At 38.1% G+C, this 17,946-nt stretch overlaps 1 protein-coding gene across 1 annotated transcript; it reads left to right on the top strand.

The window, feature by feature from the left end:
• Window positions 1-1,593: 1,593 nt before the first annotated feature.
• LOC148846504 (DHHC-type zinc finger family protein) lies at window positions 1,594-10,646 on the top strand. Its single transcript, XM_088955248.1, has 9 exons — window positions 1,594-1,771; window positions 2,823-2,936; window positions 3,052-3,462; window positions 5,125-5,193; window positions 5,296-5,367; window positions 5,464-5,592; window positions 5,751-5,831; window positions 5,959-6,159; window positions 8,856-10,646. The coding sequence occupies exons 1-9, from the start codon at window positions 1,727-1,729 to the stop codon at window positions 9,957-9,959; spliced, it is 2,226 nt and encodes a 741-aa protein (XP_088811374.1). The 5' UTR covers window positions 1,594-1,726; the 3' UTR covers window positions 9,960-10,646.
• The last annotated feature ends 7,300 nt before the right edge of the window (window positions 10,647-17,946 follow it).

Raw genomic sequence — 17,946 nt, 5'->3', positions numbered from 1 at the left:
ATTAGGCTTGGTTTTGTAGTGGAGTTGTTTGCACTTTGCAGTCCTCCACTAGTTTGTCCATAAAGCAAAATTTGATCCCAAAAAAATCTTGCCACGTGGCTAATATTAGGGTAGGTCATCCAGAGGAGAAATCTAATTCAGCTGCTTAATTATATACAGGAAGTCCCTTTCTTGTGGAAAATTGGCATATGGTTGGGCCCCGCATACATATGTGGCAAACCATAGTTTAAACCCTTTGCCACGTGGCTATGTTAGCCTCCACACCCCAATTTGAGGAGGTCCTTATTAAATAAAACATTAAATTAAAGCTTTAAATGGCTTTAGATAATCTGGGTGGAGGGTGGAGAGTGTCTTATTCTGCCATAGGATTCCTCCACCTGGCAAAAGTGGGTGAGATCATCTACCTGCCCCACCGGGTAAGCTAAAAGTATGTTGGATAAATACTAGGCTGGTTGGAGGATCATAATTGGGGGGGGGGGTGCTGTGTCAAGCATTTAAGCCGTCCAGATGAGATATGGGATTAGTGTGAACCCAATCTAGATGCACCTTTTGAATGGCTTAAATGGCTGGAACTTTGCCAAATTGGTGGCCCTCTTGACAGCCTAGCAGTCCCCCTTGCCATTATCATACATGAAAATGTTTCGCTGTCTGCTAGCAAATTTAAAATTGCGTAAGGTCTAATCATGATTGAAACTTGGCATCAAGAATTTCTTGGGGTTGATTTCTTTGCAGTGAAGGGTGGGACCAACCTTGTCACTTCTACCCTATCACGAGCATTCTGTGCGGTCTGATGCTCTCAGCAGATCTCCCCCAATCCCAGATGCAGAGAGAGGTGGGACCTACGCTGTCTTTTATATTCTATTCTAAGTTCTAGGTTCTAACCCCATCACGAGCTGGGAAGTGGGGAACGCTCATACACAGACGTTGTGCTTGGTGTGATGGTCAAAATCAAGTCTTCCTTTTCCCATGAAGATAGAGATAGATAAGGTGTGAGAGTGGAACCCACTTTGTCGTTTCTGTTTCCCGAGACTCATTTTTGCCAGGTGGCAGAAGGCTTTCCATGGGTGAGAAGAAATAACTTGCCAGGTAGCATCAGTCTGGGCTGCCACGTTTGTTGCAGTGAAGTGGGAGCTTTGTCAAAAAGGGCGGATGATCTAGTATGGTAGTTCACAGAGATTTGCCGCTGGGAAGCGGCCGCTTTTGCCTCTGGCCGTCCAGAAAGAATCTAATCTCTTTTAGGTGGCCATTAATGCCGTGCAGGTTACAGAAGCAGAGAAGATTTTAAGTGAAGTGATTGTTTTGGTGGGACCAATCAAAGCTCTCATAGATTTCAGACCTTTCTCTTCACTCCACAACGTCAACGGTTCCTTTTGTGTATTGAGCCCTGTTTTACTCTTCTTGAAATCCCCACACCCCCACTTCTTTCACGGTTTCTCTCTCCTCCCTCCTCTCTCTTCACTTGTGGTTCCCTTTTTTCTTATTTTTGACTTTGGAGTTAAGGAGTGAGTCTGGGCAAGCAGAAGGAAAGAGAAATTGCTCCTTGTCTCGATACAGAGGGGAGGGTGGGAGAGGGGGAGGGGGCGGGTGGGTGGGGGGGGACGAGAGACACAGGGAAAGAGGAGCAGATTTTTTCTCTCTCCAGGGGCTTTTTTATGTTTCTTGTGTTCTGATCTGAAAGGGGATCCATCAGAGCTTCGGTTGTATCTGCAAAATCGTTTCAGCAGTTATGGTGAGGCGCCATGGGTGGCAACTTCCTGCCCACACCTTTCAGGTTTGTTTCTCTCCTTGAATGAGCACATTACTTCGAACCAGTGAATGTTTGGTTTCAAATGGCGCCTTGGGTTTGCAAAAGGTGTAGTTTCAGGAGGTGGGTATCTGTGGAAAGGCTTCAAAAGAGGGTTTAGTCCATGACTTTTGGTCTTTGCTTTTCATGTTTCTGTGAATCATTTCGAATTTGGTTGAGTGACTAATTTTTCCCCCATTTTCTTGTTTTGTTTCTGAAGGATATTTCTGCTTTGTGGTTTAGGTTTCTCTTAAATGTTCCTAGTTATGGTTTAATGCATGATTTTATGTGGGTTTTTCTCAGTTCTTTGACCAGTGATTATTTCAACTGACAGATTATTCGCCTATAACACAAAAAATTATATTAATTTCTAATTCGAACCCTTCCTTGTGATAATGTATTGGCTAGTTTCTCTTGCTTTACAAGAAATTAATTGGGTATAATTATATTTTCTACTTTTAGCCTTTAAATGTGTATAAAGGACTAATACTTTGCTTGAGTTGGTTGCTTGGTTATTTGAGTCTTCTTCTTCTTCACATAAAAATACTAACTTTGATATTAATGTTATTGTTTTCATTTGCTATTCTGGTAATTTTGGGGATAAAGGTTGACATAACCTTTAAAGAATTGGATACTGCTATATCGCTCCAAATCTATATTTTTCTAGTATGAGATTTATCAGTGTCTCTACTCCTAAACTAATATCTTAAGTGCTTTCTGTTTCATCAGTGCAACTTGCATCCAATAAATTGTTATGAGCTCATTATATAACAGAGCTTCCTTGAGAAATGGTTTGGATGGTCATACTAACATGAAATGGCTAGGGATTGGCTTCTTCTAATTTCATTTGCCTTCATAATTTGATTTACCTTGTGCTAATTGGTTTTATGCCATCCTTTGGGGCATCTTCTTCATTTATAATGATTTTTTTTTGTGGGTTTTTGGGGGCTCGTAGCTCTTGTTTTCATTTCATTTATTTTCTTATGTTGGCACTAACAGACTCGTGAAATCATTTTGTTTCTTTCTTTCCTTGGAATAGGTTGTTGCAATTACCGTATACTTCCTGTTAGTTGTTGCATTCTATGCCTTTTTTGCACCTTTCCTTGGTGGCCCTATCTTGGAATATGCTTCATTCGGAACTTACACTCCTGTGGTATGTTTAATGATCTCAATGAGCTACCAAATAAGATTCAACTGTTTTCTCGTATGGAGACGTAGCATTTAATTTGTTTATTTTTGATATTTGCGTTTTCCTTTTTGTATTACAGGCACTTCTTGTCTTCATTCTTTATGTCCGTTGTACAGCAATCAACCCTGCTGATCCTGGGATTATGTCAAAGTTTAATGGTGAGCTAATGAATAAACCAGATACAGCTATGGGAATACCGGGTATGAACCTTACTGGTAATTTTGGAGGTGGCACTGGGGCACGTTACTCTCCATCATCAGCTTCTAGAAGCTCCATAACAGGAAACTCTAGCAAAAGGGGTTCAGTTGGTGAAGTTGCAAGAGGGGACATTCCAGTTGCCCTTCCAGGTGGAAAATCATCAACTGGTTTCAGTATTGGAGGAATTTTCTGTGCATTGTTTGTATATGAAGATTGCTGCAAACACGAAGGATCCACTGATCCACAAGGGAATTCCGAAGATGCCTTGTTCTGCACATTGTGCAATGCTGAGGTAGTACTCCATGTCTTCGAAATTGCTTTGATAGACAGATGTCCCACTTGCATCTTTAACAATTTTTTTTTTTTTCACTTGGTGTTAGGACTGCATGGTCCTTGGTTTTGGTTGCCTTTTCAGCATCTTTAATCTTAATGCCTCTAATAGTCTATTGATCAGTCTTTAAGTGGGTGAACTCTTTAAAGCTTAATTGTGATGTTAAAAGTTCTATACTTCTGTACAGACAAGTTGTTAGACGGAGACGTAAATACTTCATACTGATAACATGTGTTTTATTATCTCTATAACAAACATCATTAAGTTGAGGGTCTGTATTTAGTCTAATCCAAGTTATATGTATCAAAAGACATCCAGTTCCAGTGTATCTGATAATTTTTTTATAACGAAGAGGGTTTCTTAGTAGTTATTATGCCGAAGCCTTGGAGTTTTCACATGGTCCGGAAAGGGTGGTGAACCTGATTTAGCAGTCAATGCGGCCTTCCCAGACACATGGGAGAGTGCAGCTTGTTGAGGGTAGAGGTTTTAGATTTTCTCCAGGGTGCATACCTGTGGTCTATTTAGTGGATTGCTGTCTAGGGAGTATCATAAAACGTTAAGATGGATGAATAATGAATAAGGTAGCTCCCAAAGATTCAAGCTCATGTGGAGAGAGGCCAGATTTTTCTGCTGGGCTGAACATCTTGATCAGCTAGATCCAGAGATCTGCCAATTCCATGGCTGATAGCTTGCTTTCTCAAGAGAATTGAGGGCCTAGTTACAGGGAACTGAGATCCCATTCTCTTTTGTTATATGACTTATATCACTTTCTTCTTTTAGTTTGTGGTCTTATAATTGTATGCCTGGTTTCCCTTTTTCCCCTTTGTGGAGTAGAAGAGCAGTGTTTTTTCTTTCTTTTTGATGTGTGAGTTCTTTTATCAATTACAAAAAGAAGAAAAGGAATGGTAAACCCATCATTGTAGTCTAGGTTGAAGACTGAAAATTGATGTTACTCTAACTTGACTTAATTTATTCTGTATCCAAAGTTGCCTTTCTGGTTTTGATTATGTTTTCCCACTTTTTGTGTCTAAAATATTAGAAAGAAATAAATAAAAGTAATGTTTATCAAGGCTAAAAGTGTTGATACGTATCACTGTGTCATAAGATACATATTGGTTTTCAGGGTTGCCAATATGTGAAAGACATGGACTTTGGTCTTTTTAATAGATTTAAATAATAATAATCGTCCTGATAGGCTAATATACTTTTTTGAGAACCAATCATATTGATACTTTGAACCTTGATGTTCATAAGGATTACTAGGGGCTGTTGTTTGGTGCAATGACAAAATCTTGGCCTGACAAGCATGAGAATGTGAACTTGAGTCTAAGAGTTGCCACTTCTTGCAAAAACCAAAGGAAAAAAGAAAAATACTAAATGTTAGGTCCTCATCCACTCTACTCTCCCAAGACTCTAGATAGTAGGGCAGGGGCCAACATTGGTCAATGTGGCCTTTAATGTTTCCTTTTTTTTCTGTCTAATTTATTCTTTTAGTTGTGGTGTTTATTCTGTAATGGGAGGGTTATAGCTTTGACATGAGAACATATCCATAAACTGATGGAAGAAGACTCCTCTTTTGTCCCTTTTCTGTGTCATTTATGGCTGAGACTCTTCATCTTGTAGGTGCGCAAGTTCAGCAAACATTGTAGAAGTTGTGATAAATGTGTGGATGGATTTGATCATCATTGTCGGGTACTTTTGTGCTTTACATAACCAGACATTCAATTTTTTTGGACTTCTTGGTTATTGAGAATGCTCTTAGGAAGTTAACCTTGAACATTCTTCTGGATTCAGTGGCTTAACAATTGCGTGGGGAGGAAAAACTATGTAACTTTTATATCTCTTATGGCCACAAGCCTCATCTGGGTATACATAAAAGCTCTATCCTTTATTTTTTCAGAGTTACTAGTATTGAGTTTTGCTTGGTGTGTTAGTTAATGATGTCCTTTTCTTCCCATTTAGCTTGTTATTGAAGCTGGAGTAGGTATTGCTGTCTTAGTGCGCTGCTTTGTGGATAAAAGGGACATGGAGAATGAAATTGTTGAGAGGCTTGGCAATGGCTTCTCACGTGCTCCATTTGCAACTGTTGTGGTATGTCTTCTTTGTCAAACAATTCAATTCTGAAATATCTACATGGTAGATTATATGAACAACTTATAACTATCAGAGGCATTATGATAAATTCAGAGATAGAGTGGATACTGACTAGGTGATCACTTATGCTAATCTTAAGTTCCTTATTTATGCAGTCTATATGTTCTGCAGTTTCATTGTTAGCTTGTATGCCTTTGGGTGAACTTTTCTTCTTCCACATGTTATTGATAAGGAAGGTGAGAGAGTTTTTTCCTTCAGTATTTCTTTTTCATATAAAAAAAGAATTTTTTTTTACAAGGATATGCATATTTCAAAGTTTCTTGTTGATATTTCTTTTCTTTTACTCCTATTTGTCACTATCAGGGCATTACAACATATGAGTATGTTGTGGCAATGAGGGCCATGAGTGAGGCACCTGCTGGGGCATCTGTAGATGAGGAGATGCCGAATGTTCTTTATTCTCCGACAGGGTCTGCTACAACAGGCTTAAGTGGTGGAAGTTCTCTTGGCCTGCAATATAAGGGTGCATGGTGTACCCCTCCAAGAGTATTTGTGGATTACCAGGTACAACCTTTGAGAATATACTGTATATTTCATAAAGTTGACATTCTTGTCTGGGAAACTAGAAAGATGGATTGCAAAGTTAAAGTTATATTGTGGCATTTCTGTCTAAGATGGGATCCATCATTTAATAGGTTTGAGATGGTAGACTCCATGAGAAGTCCACCAGATCAGATCAATGCAAGCATCTGGATGTATATGCTACTAAATGTTTCAAAATGTGTGTGAGGCTACAACGTTGCATTCTCTAGTTAACAGAAGGATTAACCCATGCCTCTACAGTTTAACAGTTTGTCCATTGCCTTGTGATATGGACATGTCACAGTTTAGGTTACTAGGGGGCCATTTGGCAAGTCTTTTTTGAAAGATCTTCTGGAATCTCAGACGGTCAAAAGACATAGTGAGCTTTTGCATCAAGATCTTGACAGCCTGAAGACCGTGGCGCGGAGACGAGTTGAAAAAAACCTAAAAGCTCCATTTGGAGCTTCCTGAAAATAGCCAAAATGGGCTTCACGCGTCTTTTCAGCACAATGTCTTTTGGTGGTTAGATCTCCTGCAAACCAAACGGAAAAAGACCACAATGCGGTCTGCCGGGTTTCTAAATAGCCAACAGACTGCGTGGAAAGATGTGCCAAACGGGGCCTAGGTTATTCTACTAAGTCTTCAGGGTGTGCAACCATTGCTGTGCAACATAGTTGATCCATTTATATCGTTTTTTCCTGCAAAAAGCACTTAAAATTTTTTTTTTCTAAAAAAACTTAAAATTTGCTGAGGTGGCATAATGCTTAACAGCTTTAGCATCATTTCTCAAGATGGATTCCTGAGACATCTGGAGATCCTGGCACCTCACCTTGCATCTTTTACAAAACTGGTGAAAATGCATTAGATACTCTTGTAATATTTCTGATGGGTTCTCATTTCTAGTCAAACCTTTTATGTCTCACTTTAGTTTTAGGAAGCTTCTTTTCATTTCTTTTGCATTTTTTTAATTGTCTCACTGATTCTCTCTCTCTAATATATGATTGGAACCTGTACAGCCACAAGGATTGAAGTATCCTAAAAAATATTTACAACCAAAAAGGAAGAAAAGTTATTCTCCTTGAAGTGAGCTGTATTTGATAACCACTGCCTTAGAGCCTCAATAATGCCATTAAGCACTCTTTCCACAGGGCTATTTTTCTGCTTATAAAATCTAAGATTCCTTTCCAGCCAACAAACCATAATGCTGTCAAGGGAATAGTAGACCAAAACAAACTGCCTTTCCTGCCCATTCCAGCTACTTTCCATCCCTGTAACAAGGCCTGAACAAGGGAATCCTGCATGCATCCTTGGTAAGAGATGGCCTTGAAGAAGAAAATTCAATTCTTGTAAGTGAAATTGCAGTGGAGGAAGAGATGGTTGGAATACTCTTTCTTCTATCCTGCACAAGGGACAGAGATGATCTGGTAGATTAAACCCCTTTCTTTCTAACATTTGCTTAGTAAGACATATCTTCCAAGCTACCAACCAAGTAAGGAACTTGATCTAGGGTGCAGCAGATCTCCATATTGCTTTGTTAGGAAAGGGGAAGCCACAGCTATGTCCAGACTCCAGACGCAAGATTTAACAGAAAACATGCCAGATTTGGACCATTTCCAGCATCTGGAATCTTGAGCTTGGGGGGGTTAACTGCTTAACATTGCAGCATAACCAAATGATCTAATACTAAATGAAACTCCCAGTCATTGAAGTTCTTTCTGAAATCTGTGGACCAAACAACATTACCCCCTACAAACCACAATAATCTGCCACAAAAGCATCTCTATTGCTAGAAAGCAAATAGAGCCCAGGAATGAGATAACATTAGGACTTTCATTGTACCATGGATCTGTCCAGAACTTTAGCTTCTCACCGTTACCAAGCTATATGCATTTCAGAAAGTGAGGGTAAGCCTTAAAAATCCCTCACCATACACTGCAACCATAAGGCTGCAAGGGGTGCTTGTGTTCCAGCCATTTTCACTATAGCCATACTTTTCAACCCACAGCCCATTAGTTTTGGAGTTGAAATGCCAGAACCATCTTCCTAACAAAGCCAAATTGGTTCTTTTGACCTTTCTTACACCCAAACCACCACATGAAAGAGGTTGGCAAATAATCTACTCCCAATTAACCAAATAATACTTTGTGCAATCCTTTCAACCAATCCACATGAAGTCCCTCATGGATTTTTCTATTTTGTCTGCTACCTCTACTGGAATGGGAAAAATGGACATAAAAAGCTGGAATACTAGCCAGTACACTCTTAATTAAAGTCAACTTTCCTTGGGCAACTTTCTTTCTTCCTTTTCAAGCACTGGATTCCAAATATACTTGGGAGTTACAACTGACTCAGGTTTTCTCAGCTCTAGTATGAGAGGTCTTGGTGTTGGAATCTCTATGCAAGTTGTTCCTACTTCCCATTGGATAGTATTCATTATAGGAGCTGTATGTCTCAGTCTTTTTCTCTGGTTTAATAGTTGGATCCATTATAAGGTTTTAACTGGTCTTGTGAAAAAAAAAGAGGACACAGAAGGGGAACTGGGAAGAACTATGGTCTAGAATAATAATTCATAGTTTAGCATCTCCCTCACCTATTCCTTAAAAATTAATTTTGTGTTTGTACAGACTACTAACCCCTTCATTTATGGACATTTCTGCTTGTTGGACTGATTATATCAGGATGAGGTTGTTCCTCACTTGGAGCCTGGAATGGTACCATCGACAGTTGATCCAGATGCTGCTGGAGTAGCAGAGAAAGGCAAGATGCCTAAAAAGAATGTGCGGATTAGTGCTTGGAAGCTTGCCAAGTTGGATTCAAGTGAGGCAGTGAGAGCAGCAGCCAAAGCTAGGGCGTCGTCCTCTGTTTTCCGGCCAGTTGAAAATCGCCGCTTGCCTGATCTTGATCTCAGCTCCAGTGGAAATTTGAGTGGCCGAAGTAGTATGAGTACTGATATGGGGGCAAATAAAGAAATAAAGAGTGATCTTAGGTTATCTCCTTTGAGGAACTCGTATGCTCCAAGTCTTGCTAGCAGGGATGAATATGAAACTGGAACTCAAAGTGCAAGTAGCTTCAGCAGTCCGAGCCATGTTCATGAATCAGTCACGTTGAGTCCTCTCCCACTAGACCACTCTTCAGGTCCTCCTAATGCTACAAATGCAGTGCCCCAATTTGTAACTGAGCGGCCCTTCACTGCTACTCGTACTAGTAGAGCAGTTTTGCCCAATACTCTCAACAACCCAGTATTCCAGTCTTCTTCCTCGGGATTTGATGACAAGATTATGCAGAAGGGTAACAGTACCGATGCCCTGCTACTATCAGCTCCAACTACTTCTCTTCTTCGAGATAGTAAAAGAACATCTGTCATTTGGGATCAAGAAGCTGGAAGGTATGTCTCAGTCCCTGTGTCAGCTAGAACTGCTGAATCTGCATTAGATGCTCGAATTAGATATTCAGCACAAGTTGGAGTAGCACACAGTCATGCAGAGACAAGCAACTATTTTAGAAAGCCTACTATTCCGCCATCTGAATCTTCTGCAGCAAAGGCTGCATTTCAGCAGTCGGAGAAGCTGATGTACACGGGGGATTCTATCTTCTTTGGTGGCCCTCTTTTGAGTGTCCCGGTCAAGGATACTACAAGAAGCGAGGCCAATACAAGTTTGAGATCAGATCAGGAGAATGTCTTATCTAGGGAGGTTAGAGCAGGAAGAGCCGTTGCTCCAAATCAGTTCCCTGTGTTCATCCCAGGGGGTTCTGAGAGGGACCCACCATTCAAGTCAAGATAAATTGGGACATGAAGCTTGTGACAAGAGATGCCTTAGAGTTGAGAGTATATGCCAATTGTTGCATGATCATTTGCCCAATTTCTGGGGATGACGAAAACACGTGGATGCACCATCCAGGAAACTTCTAACCCATGGAGCTCTTTAACTTTATATTTGCATTCTTGGACCGAGGCTTTGATGGATGGCATAGACCAAGAGGGCGACTTTCAGCCTCTTTTCAAGGTTGGGTTCTGTCTTTTTCTTTAACACGCTGAAGTCTTGGTAGTCTTTGCATGCATTTGCTTTTGTTGTAAACCAGATGGTGATCAGAGACTTGTGCAATTTTGTGCATTCTGGAATCAATTCTTTGTGAGCTCTCTATTAAACCTTGTTGTTTCTGAGTTGCGCTGTTGTTCATGTGGATCTCAGTAACACCAGAGGGCAAATGAGAGAAAGAACAGGATTCAGGACTTCAACTGGTAGTCTCGTGTAAATTATTTTAGTGAGTTTCAGTAATTTGGTCTGTTAACTGTTGAAGTTGTGGTTGATACTGTTCAAGCTACTGGCCTGAACCCAAGGACAAAAAGCAACTGCCCAGGGGCACATGCAAAAAGCTTTTAAAAAGAACCCAGCATTATTTAATTCCAGGTTTGTATGTACCAACATTCCAGTAAGGTGAATTATTAAAATTTGATTCCATTTCCTGAAGGGCAGTCATTTTTTCTCTTGTCCCATCCTGAAGGACATGAGGCTGGTCTTATTTCCCTAAAAAGATGAAGGACATGAGACTGGTGGAGCCATCTCCACCAAACAGTTCAATTCCTTTTGCTACCACTAATTCAGTCCTGTTTTGCCATGATGTTCTTCTCCAGGTGGGTCCTTTAAATAAGTGTTTTGGAGTATAAAATCCCGGTTGCAGTAGGGTTTGCATTTATTGCATTAACAATATAGAAAGCCCTTCTTCTGAAGAGTGGTGGGTCAGTTAGGTCTCTTTCCAGGTGAAATTTTCTAATCAGGCCACATGGTGAGATAATCTGGTTGATTCTTGTTTTCATCGGAGGCGGGACCCTCTGGAGTTGGAAACCAGAAACACCCAAACCCAATCCGGTGAGCAGGGTCTTGGGAGGACTTTCATATGTTGGAACTCTCCAAGTTGAAACCATGGACTCAAGGCTCACGAGGATCAAGGTTGAGGAATCAGAAAACCAGCAGTGCTCTTTAACATGGATTGATTCTCATTTTTTCAGCTTGTTTCCACGAGACCATGACCATGAGTTGGGAGTTGGACCCGTAGAGTGAAATCGATTGACTGGTTTCAAACACATCAAAAAAGTTGATTCAGAAACTTGGGGAATGATCCATTTTTAGAATTTGAATGTTTTTGACCCAGAAATAACATTTTAGAGAATGGGTTTTTAGTGATTCTGAATAATATTGATCTCAGAAGTCACTGGGATTGAATCGCGCGTGTTGTTAAACACCATCGGAATTTATAGAGGAAACAAATAAATCTATTTTTTCTTTCAATTTTTACCTCTCTACTCAATTAATTTTATAATTTTAGTGTTGCTTTTTGAAAGAAATTGTCAAGTTTCAAATAACCAATTAACAAGCAATATCTGAATTCAAATTTGATTAAATATTTAAATAGTCCATTAGGTTGATTAATTAAGCCATATGAATAGGATATATAGTTTTACTGATTATGATATTTCCCAATTCAGGTGCTGTTCATTAGTGTGTTCATCTCGTGGATGGACCATTTTGATCCACGCCACGGGGTGAACTCACTGTTCTGTTGGTCGTGGATGGGATTCATTCATAATATATCGTGGATTGTTTCCGTTCAAAGCCCAAAATCTTGGCCACATTTATATCTCGTGGATGTGGTCGGTTCACAATATTTTCATATTGTATTTTGATATAGTAGATCTTTTTTACATACTTTTCTTTTTTCTTAGTTTTTAAAATTTAATATAATATTTTTTTAATATTTTATCAATAAAATAATATTTTTAATGTTAATTCTAGCACAAGCCTGATGGTGTTCCTTTTTCACTCTTTTTATAATTTATTTTAATATTATTATTTTAAAGTTTTTATCAACAAAATAATATTTTTAAATATTTAAATTGTTTTTTTATTATTTTATTATCATTTTATTAAAATTAATATTTATTGATTAATATTAATTTATCAATGCTTTTTTTTCAATATATTTATTATATAAAATGCAAAAATTAGACATTTATGATTGACTGTGTAGATCATTCATAAAACGTACGAGATACATGGAATCAAAATGTGTGGCACCACACCTACAAAACACCATTGGGTGTGGATTGGTCCAATTCACATAGTCTATCCATAGTTCAGAATAGTTATGAACTGTGTGGTGTGGATTGGTCCCTATCACAGGGTGTGGTGTAGATTAATCCACACCCACCAATTTTTCATCCACACTACAGAACACCCCCTTAGTTTTCTCAAACCAGACTTAGACCCAGACCTAGACCCAAACCCAATTATATGCATGAGCTTCGGGTTTTGATGTGGCACTAGTAATGAGTAATGACCCAACCAACCAAATAATTGGTTTTAATTGTAGAGGGGTCAATGGCATCCAAAAATCCTATTCCGAATTCAATATTCAATATTCAATATTCAATATGTATTCGATCTATCCGTTTGAAAGGGCTTTCTAGCATTGCAAGCGTAAAGAAACCCAGAGAGAAGTCATGCCTCGTTTAGTAAAAATCTAGAAAGCCAAGTAATGGCTTGCATGAGCTGAAAAATCAACTTTAAGAATTAGTTTTTTGTTCAGTGAAAAAACACTTTTTATTTTAGGCAAATTTCTTAAACTACTCTTATGGTTTAGCTAATTGACTAAATATACCCCTACTGTTTGATTATTGTCTAACGCTACCCCTACTATTTCAAAAATTTACCATTGCTTTTAAATATTGACAAAAGGGCTGAAATCTCAAATTTACCCTTCTATTAAATCCCTATAAAAACAATTATCTTTCCTCTATCTCTCTCATTCTCTCTCTCTTCACCTCTGCACAACGAAGTCACCGTCGCAACCACTACATCCCTTCTTCCCCTTCTCTCTCTCTCTCTCTCTCTCTCTTTCCCTCTCCACATCTCTCTCCCAACACACTTTGTTCTGTAACCTATTCAAATCCCGCCCAAGATGATTGAAGGTTGCAGAAACAAAAATGGAGAGGTCTGAGGAAGGGAGGCTCTTGAAGAAGAGCCAACACTGCCTGGATATGCTTGGCGGGAGATGGTGGTGGAAAAGGTTTCTTAAAGAACCTCCTTGGCATAGAATTAGAGCTTGGTGCCAGAGATTTCTTAGAGAGCAAATAATGAGCAGGACTTGGACCATAAAAAGGAAAAAAAAAAGGAGAATTTTCCTACTTTTGCCTCTGCTTTCTTCTACTACCGTTGTTGTTGGTGGCGATGCTTGTTGCTTTCTACTTTCTACAAATTGGAGCTTTGCTTGCTACTTCTACCTTTGCTTTATCATTTCCCCATTAACAAAATTCTCAAAAGGCTTAGGGTTTTCCTACACTCGCTCATCTTCTCTGTTGGCACAAAGATCAAGTCTTGGGGATGGTTTCGAAGTGCAAAGCCCCATTTTCCCTACTTAAACTCTAATCTAACACATCTCTCCCCAAATCAAACTAGTCCAATCAAGACCTCTCTCTCTCTCTCTCTTTGCTACTCTCAACTTTTTCTCTTAGAGAGAGAGAGAGAGAGAGGAGTAAAATGAACGATGAGGAAGAGAGCCAAGATTAAGATCATGGAGAAGAGAAGTGATCTTTTCTAGGGCTTGCTGAGATAAAGAAAAGGAAAGAGGGCTGAGAGAATATCTCAGCGGGAGAGGATTTTTTCTAGCTTGGACATGGTCTTCATGATTCCTCCGTTGCCGTCGTTCTCTCCAGTGGCTCCATCTGCTGTGCTTGTTGTGATAGCTGCTATTGTTCTTCTATCCTACACAAATAGATGGAGGGAAGAGAGGTCGGAAGAGGGTGTCTTGTTTTAGAAAGAGAAGGAAAAAAGGAAGGAGAATGAAAGAGGGAGAGAGGTTGGAGGAGGAGGGGGGTGTCGGACCTGCTAGTCGAGAGGAAGGGGATGAGGGTAATATTAGGTTTTAAAAATATTTAAAATGTCACGTGTGTACGGGTTTTGACAAAATATTGACAGATGTTAACGATAAGTGTATAGCTAGTCAATTATCAAAAACAGTAGGGATAGCATTAGACAATAATCAAACAGTAGGGGTATACTTAGTCAATTAGCTAAACCATAATGGTAGTTTAAGAAATTTGCCATTTTATTTTTTTTTCATTTGTTTTGGGATACTAAACTACACTTGATTTTTAAAAGAATAGGATCAGCACCAATGTAATATCTTAAAAGCTTTGTTTGTTTGACTTGTAATTAAGGATATGAGTTATTTTTTTGCAAGGTTCAAAATATTGGTATTGTGTATCATTTCGGTAAGCTTAAAAATTCTCATAAATACATTAATAACACTAAATCTAACATTGAAATATATATGAATAAGATACAACCACATAAGGAATGCCCTAAAAAGTGACACTAGTAACAAAAATAATTCCATTGACACATGGTCCATACTAGTCTGTATCAACCTATATTGGTCCATATCAACCTATACAAGTTAGTTAGGGCATGATATGGATGACACCTACTAGCACGTGTGGAATGAATGGGCACCAAACCCATTTCTCTAGTGCCATGTTGTGAAGAAGTAAATTAATATTATATTTCCACTATGATATGGAAAAGATATGATATCCGAAAAACTTTTGACCGATCAACTGGAATCATAAAACTAGAAGCGAATGAAGTATTATTTACCAAAATTCATGGGTGGGTTTTGATTGGTCAAAATTCTTTTCATACCATATATTTTTCTGCATCATAAATTTTCCCATTATATAATCAAATTTAACTTTTATAACTTGCACCAAAATCAAGGCAAAGTATAGACTGGATACAAAAACCATGTCTTATGTGAGAATTAAATTATACACGTTTTAACTAGAATCATAGAAACCATAGGGAGTGCCTTGTAATCGCTCCTGCCCTATAACACAGGCTTTGGTGGGAGAAAGAAAGTAGGAGGAAGTTTAGGAATTAGAAGCAAGTTAGGAGAGATGTTGCTTGGATTTACCTCAATAAGACTATCCTGAAATTTTAAGGCTATATCTTGGGGGCCTTTTTTGGGTAAAACTAATCAAACCTCTCCTAGGTTTTTTCGCAAATACTTAAACTTCACCTGTACCTTGACCTATGCACAAACCTCCTTTGACATAGAAAATTTATGATGCCCAAAATGTATGATCTCGGAAAGGTTTTGGCCAATCAAAGAGTCTCATGAATTTTGCTGATTGGTTACCACCTTTATGATACTGGTTTTTTAGTTGTAAGTTTTTCAGTGTCACGTCTTTTTATTATCATAGTTGAATCCTTTGAATTTGCAGAGGTCAAAGTACAGGGAAGAAGCAGATGATTTGGGGAGAATGACGGTTCAGTCCAGTGTCAAAGTTCTTAGGCCCAATGTACAGTTGGGGTAGGTCCCAGCTCGGAATTGATGCCAATTCACGGGCAGACATTGGTGTATAAGGTGGGGGTATTTGACATTTTGAATTTTTATAAGTCGGCAGTGGAATTCAGAATTCCGCATTGAGTTGCAACGTACTTCTCCAGATGATTTATCCCATGAAAATGCAACTTCAAGTCCTGCTACTATCATCTTTAGAAGAAAAAGAGTAGAATAAATGGGAAAATCTATGATGTGAAAAAGATATGATATGGGAAGAGTTTTGACCAATCAAAACCCACCCATCAATTTTGATAAATAACACCTAAATAAATACTAAACTGATTATTGATGTAATGTTATACTGTTCATAGAAAAAAGTAACTGCCTCTATAGAGGATTCAAGCGTTGATTAAAATAAAATGAGGATTCAAGCGTTGATTAAAATAAAAAAAAGTAATTTTCTTTTTTAACTGCTATTTAATCCACCAAAGCCACCTTTTATAAAAGTGTATAAAGAATCGGCCTGTTTGAACATTTAATAAGTTGCGTTCTCTACTGGCATTGTATTTTAAAAGGGTTTGATTGAGATACCAGAAAAAATTGTAGTCAATCAAACTAGTGTCATCAAAGTGGTGATCAATCATGTGGTTATTTATAAAATTCATAGTAGGGTTTTATTGGTCAAAACCCTTTTGATATCATGTCTTTCTGCTAATATAGATTTTTCCATTGGTTCGACTATGAGATCAAAAAGACATGATGTCGAAAAAATTTGTAGCCAATGAATTGGTATCATGAAAGTGATAATCAATCAAGTGGTGTTTATCAAAATTCACGGATGAATTTTAATTGGTCAAATCCCTTCCAGTATCATGTCTTTCCGATAGCATAGAAAAATAGAAAAATCCTTTATTCATATTAAAAGTGTCATTCTTTCCTAGTATGTTGCTTGGTACCGATTTGATTTATGGACCATTGTCTTTAATTTATGAACCATTGTACAAATATATAAAAGCTTCTAATTTTTGGACCATTGTCTTAAGAACAACAAAAACAATGTTGCCCTATAAATCAATGACATGGGATAAGTAGACACTACTCCACCTCAGAATTCTGAATTTTACTGCAAACTTAAAACAATTCAAAATTTCAAACACCTCCACCTAAACACCAATATCCCATTAGCATTAATTCCGAACTGGCACCTACCTCAACTGTACTGTAGAGCTAAGGTTTATGGGGTGGACTAAACAGTAAAATCTCCTAAGGACAATGGGATGAATTGGCACATGTAGCCAATCCTGTATTAGTCAGGTCACATTTGATAGAGGGAGAATGATGGTTCAGCCCAAGATCAGAAATTTTAGGCCCAAAGTACAATTGGGGTGGGTGCCAGCTCAAAATTGATGCCAATTCAGGGCAGACATTGGTGTGTAGAGTAGGGGTTTTTGACATTTTGAATGTTTATAGCTCTGAAGTAGAAATCAGAAATCTGTATTGGACCTATCCGTACTTCTCCCTATTCCTAAATCCAATGTCCATATCAGTCTATCAGATATGCGAACAAGTTGTCCAACAAATGCAGCAAATACCTAATAGTAACAACATGATTTGTATATGAAAATGAACGGTTGCATACTGTAAGCAAGTCATTCAGCCCAAGTAGCCATGAAATCTGGACACAACATGGGTCATACAAACACTGTGATAATCTATTTCTAGATCAGATCAGAAGTCCCTAATTAGTCTGTTACAAGTTGAAGGGGGCTTGAAGAGGTAGGGCAGATGGAAAAGAATTTGAGTGGAAAATAAAAAAATAAAGAATTTGAGTGGAAGAATAAAAAAAATGATTTAGGGGGTGTTCGACAAGTGGTTGATTTTGTTTTTTGAAAACAAAAATAAATGCCATGTTAGTAGAAACAATACAAATTTGCTGATGTGGCAATTGTTTTTATTTTTATAAACAAAACCAACAATGCTGCCATGTCGGGAGTGTTGTTTTTGAAAACAAAAACAATTGCCATGTTGACAAAAAAAATGTTCGATTATGATACTAGAAATATATAATAGAAGAATGATTTACAATCAATCAACCGGTATCATAAAAAAGATAATCAATCAAGTGGTATTTATCAAAATTCACGGGATTGCTTTGATTGGTCAAAGCTATTTCAGTACCATGTATTTCTGGTATCATAGATTTTCTCCAACAAAAAACAACATAATTTTGTTTATGTGGCAGTTGTTTTCATTTTAGAAAAGAAAACCAACCATTGAACACCCCTTTTTTAAGTGTCCATAATGAAAACGAAGGGGTTTATGTCCTAATTGTTTTGACAAAATAGCTATAGAACTAGAATTATTATGGGAACTAATTAAACCCAAATAACTTCAAAATTTTAAAAAGAAGAAACATAGTGCAAACAA

The sequence above is a fragment of the Nelumbo lutea genome, chromosome 7 (genome assembly GCF_056320005.1).
Source record: "Nelumbo lutea isolate HS-2025 chromosome 7, American lotus-T2T, whole genome shotgun sequence".
In the NCBI taxonomy this organism is placed as follows: Eukaryota; Viridiplantae; Streptophyta; class Magnoliopsida; order Proteales; family Nelumbonaceae; genus Nelumbo; species Nelumbo lutea.
This window is presented reverse-complemented; position numbering and strand designations above follow the sequence as displayed.

Excerpts from the sequence above, each read along its gene's own strand:
- LOC148846504 (XM_088955248.1), top strand. The coding sequence starts at position 1,727 with ATGGTGAGGCGCCATGGGTGGCAACTTCCTGCCCACACCTTTCAG. Across the intron at positions 3,463-5,124 it reads GCACATTGTGCAATGCTGAG|GTGCGCAAGTTCAGCAAACA; the intron begins GTAGTACTCCAT and ends TTCATCTTGTAG. Across the intron at positions 5,194-5,295 it reads GATTTGATCATCATTGTCGG|TGGCTTAACAATTGCGTGGG; the intron begins GTACTTTTGTGC and ends TTCTGGATTCAG.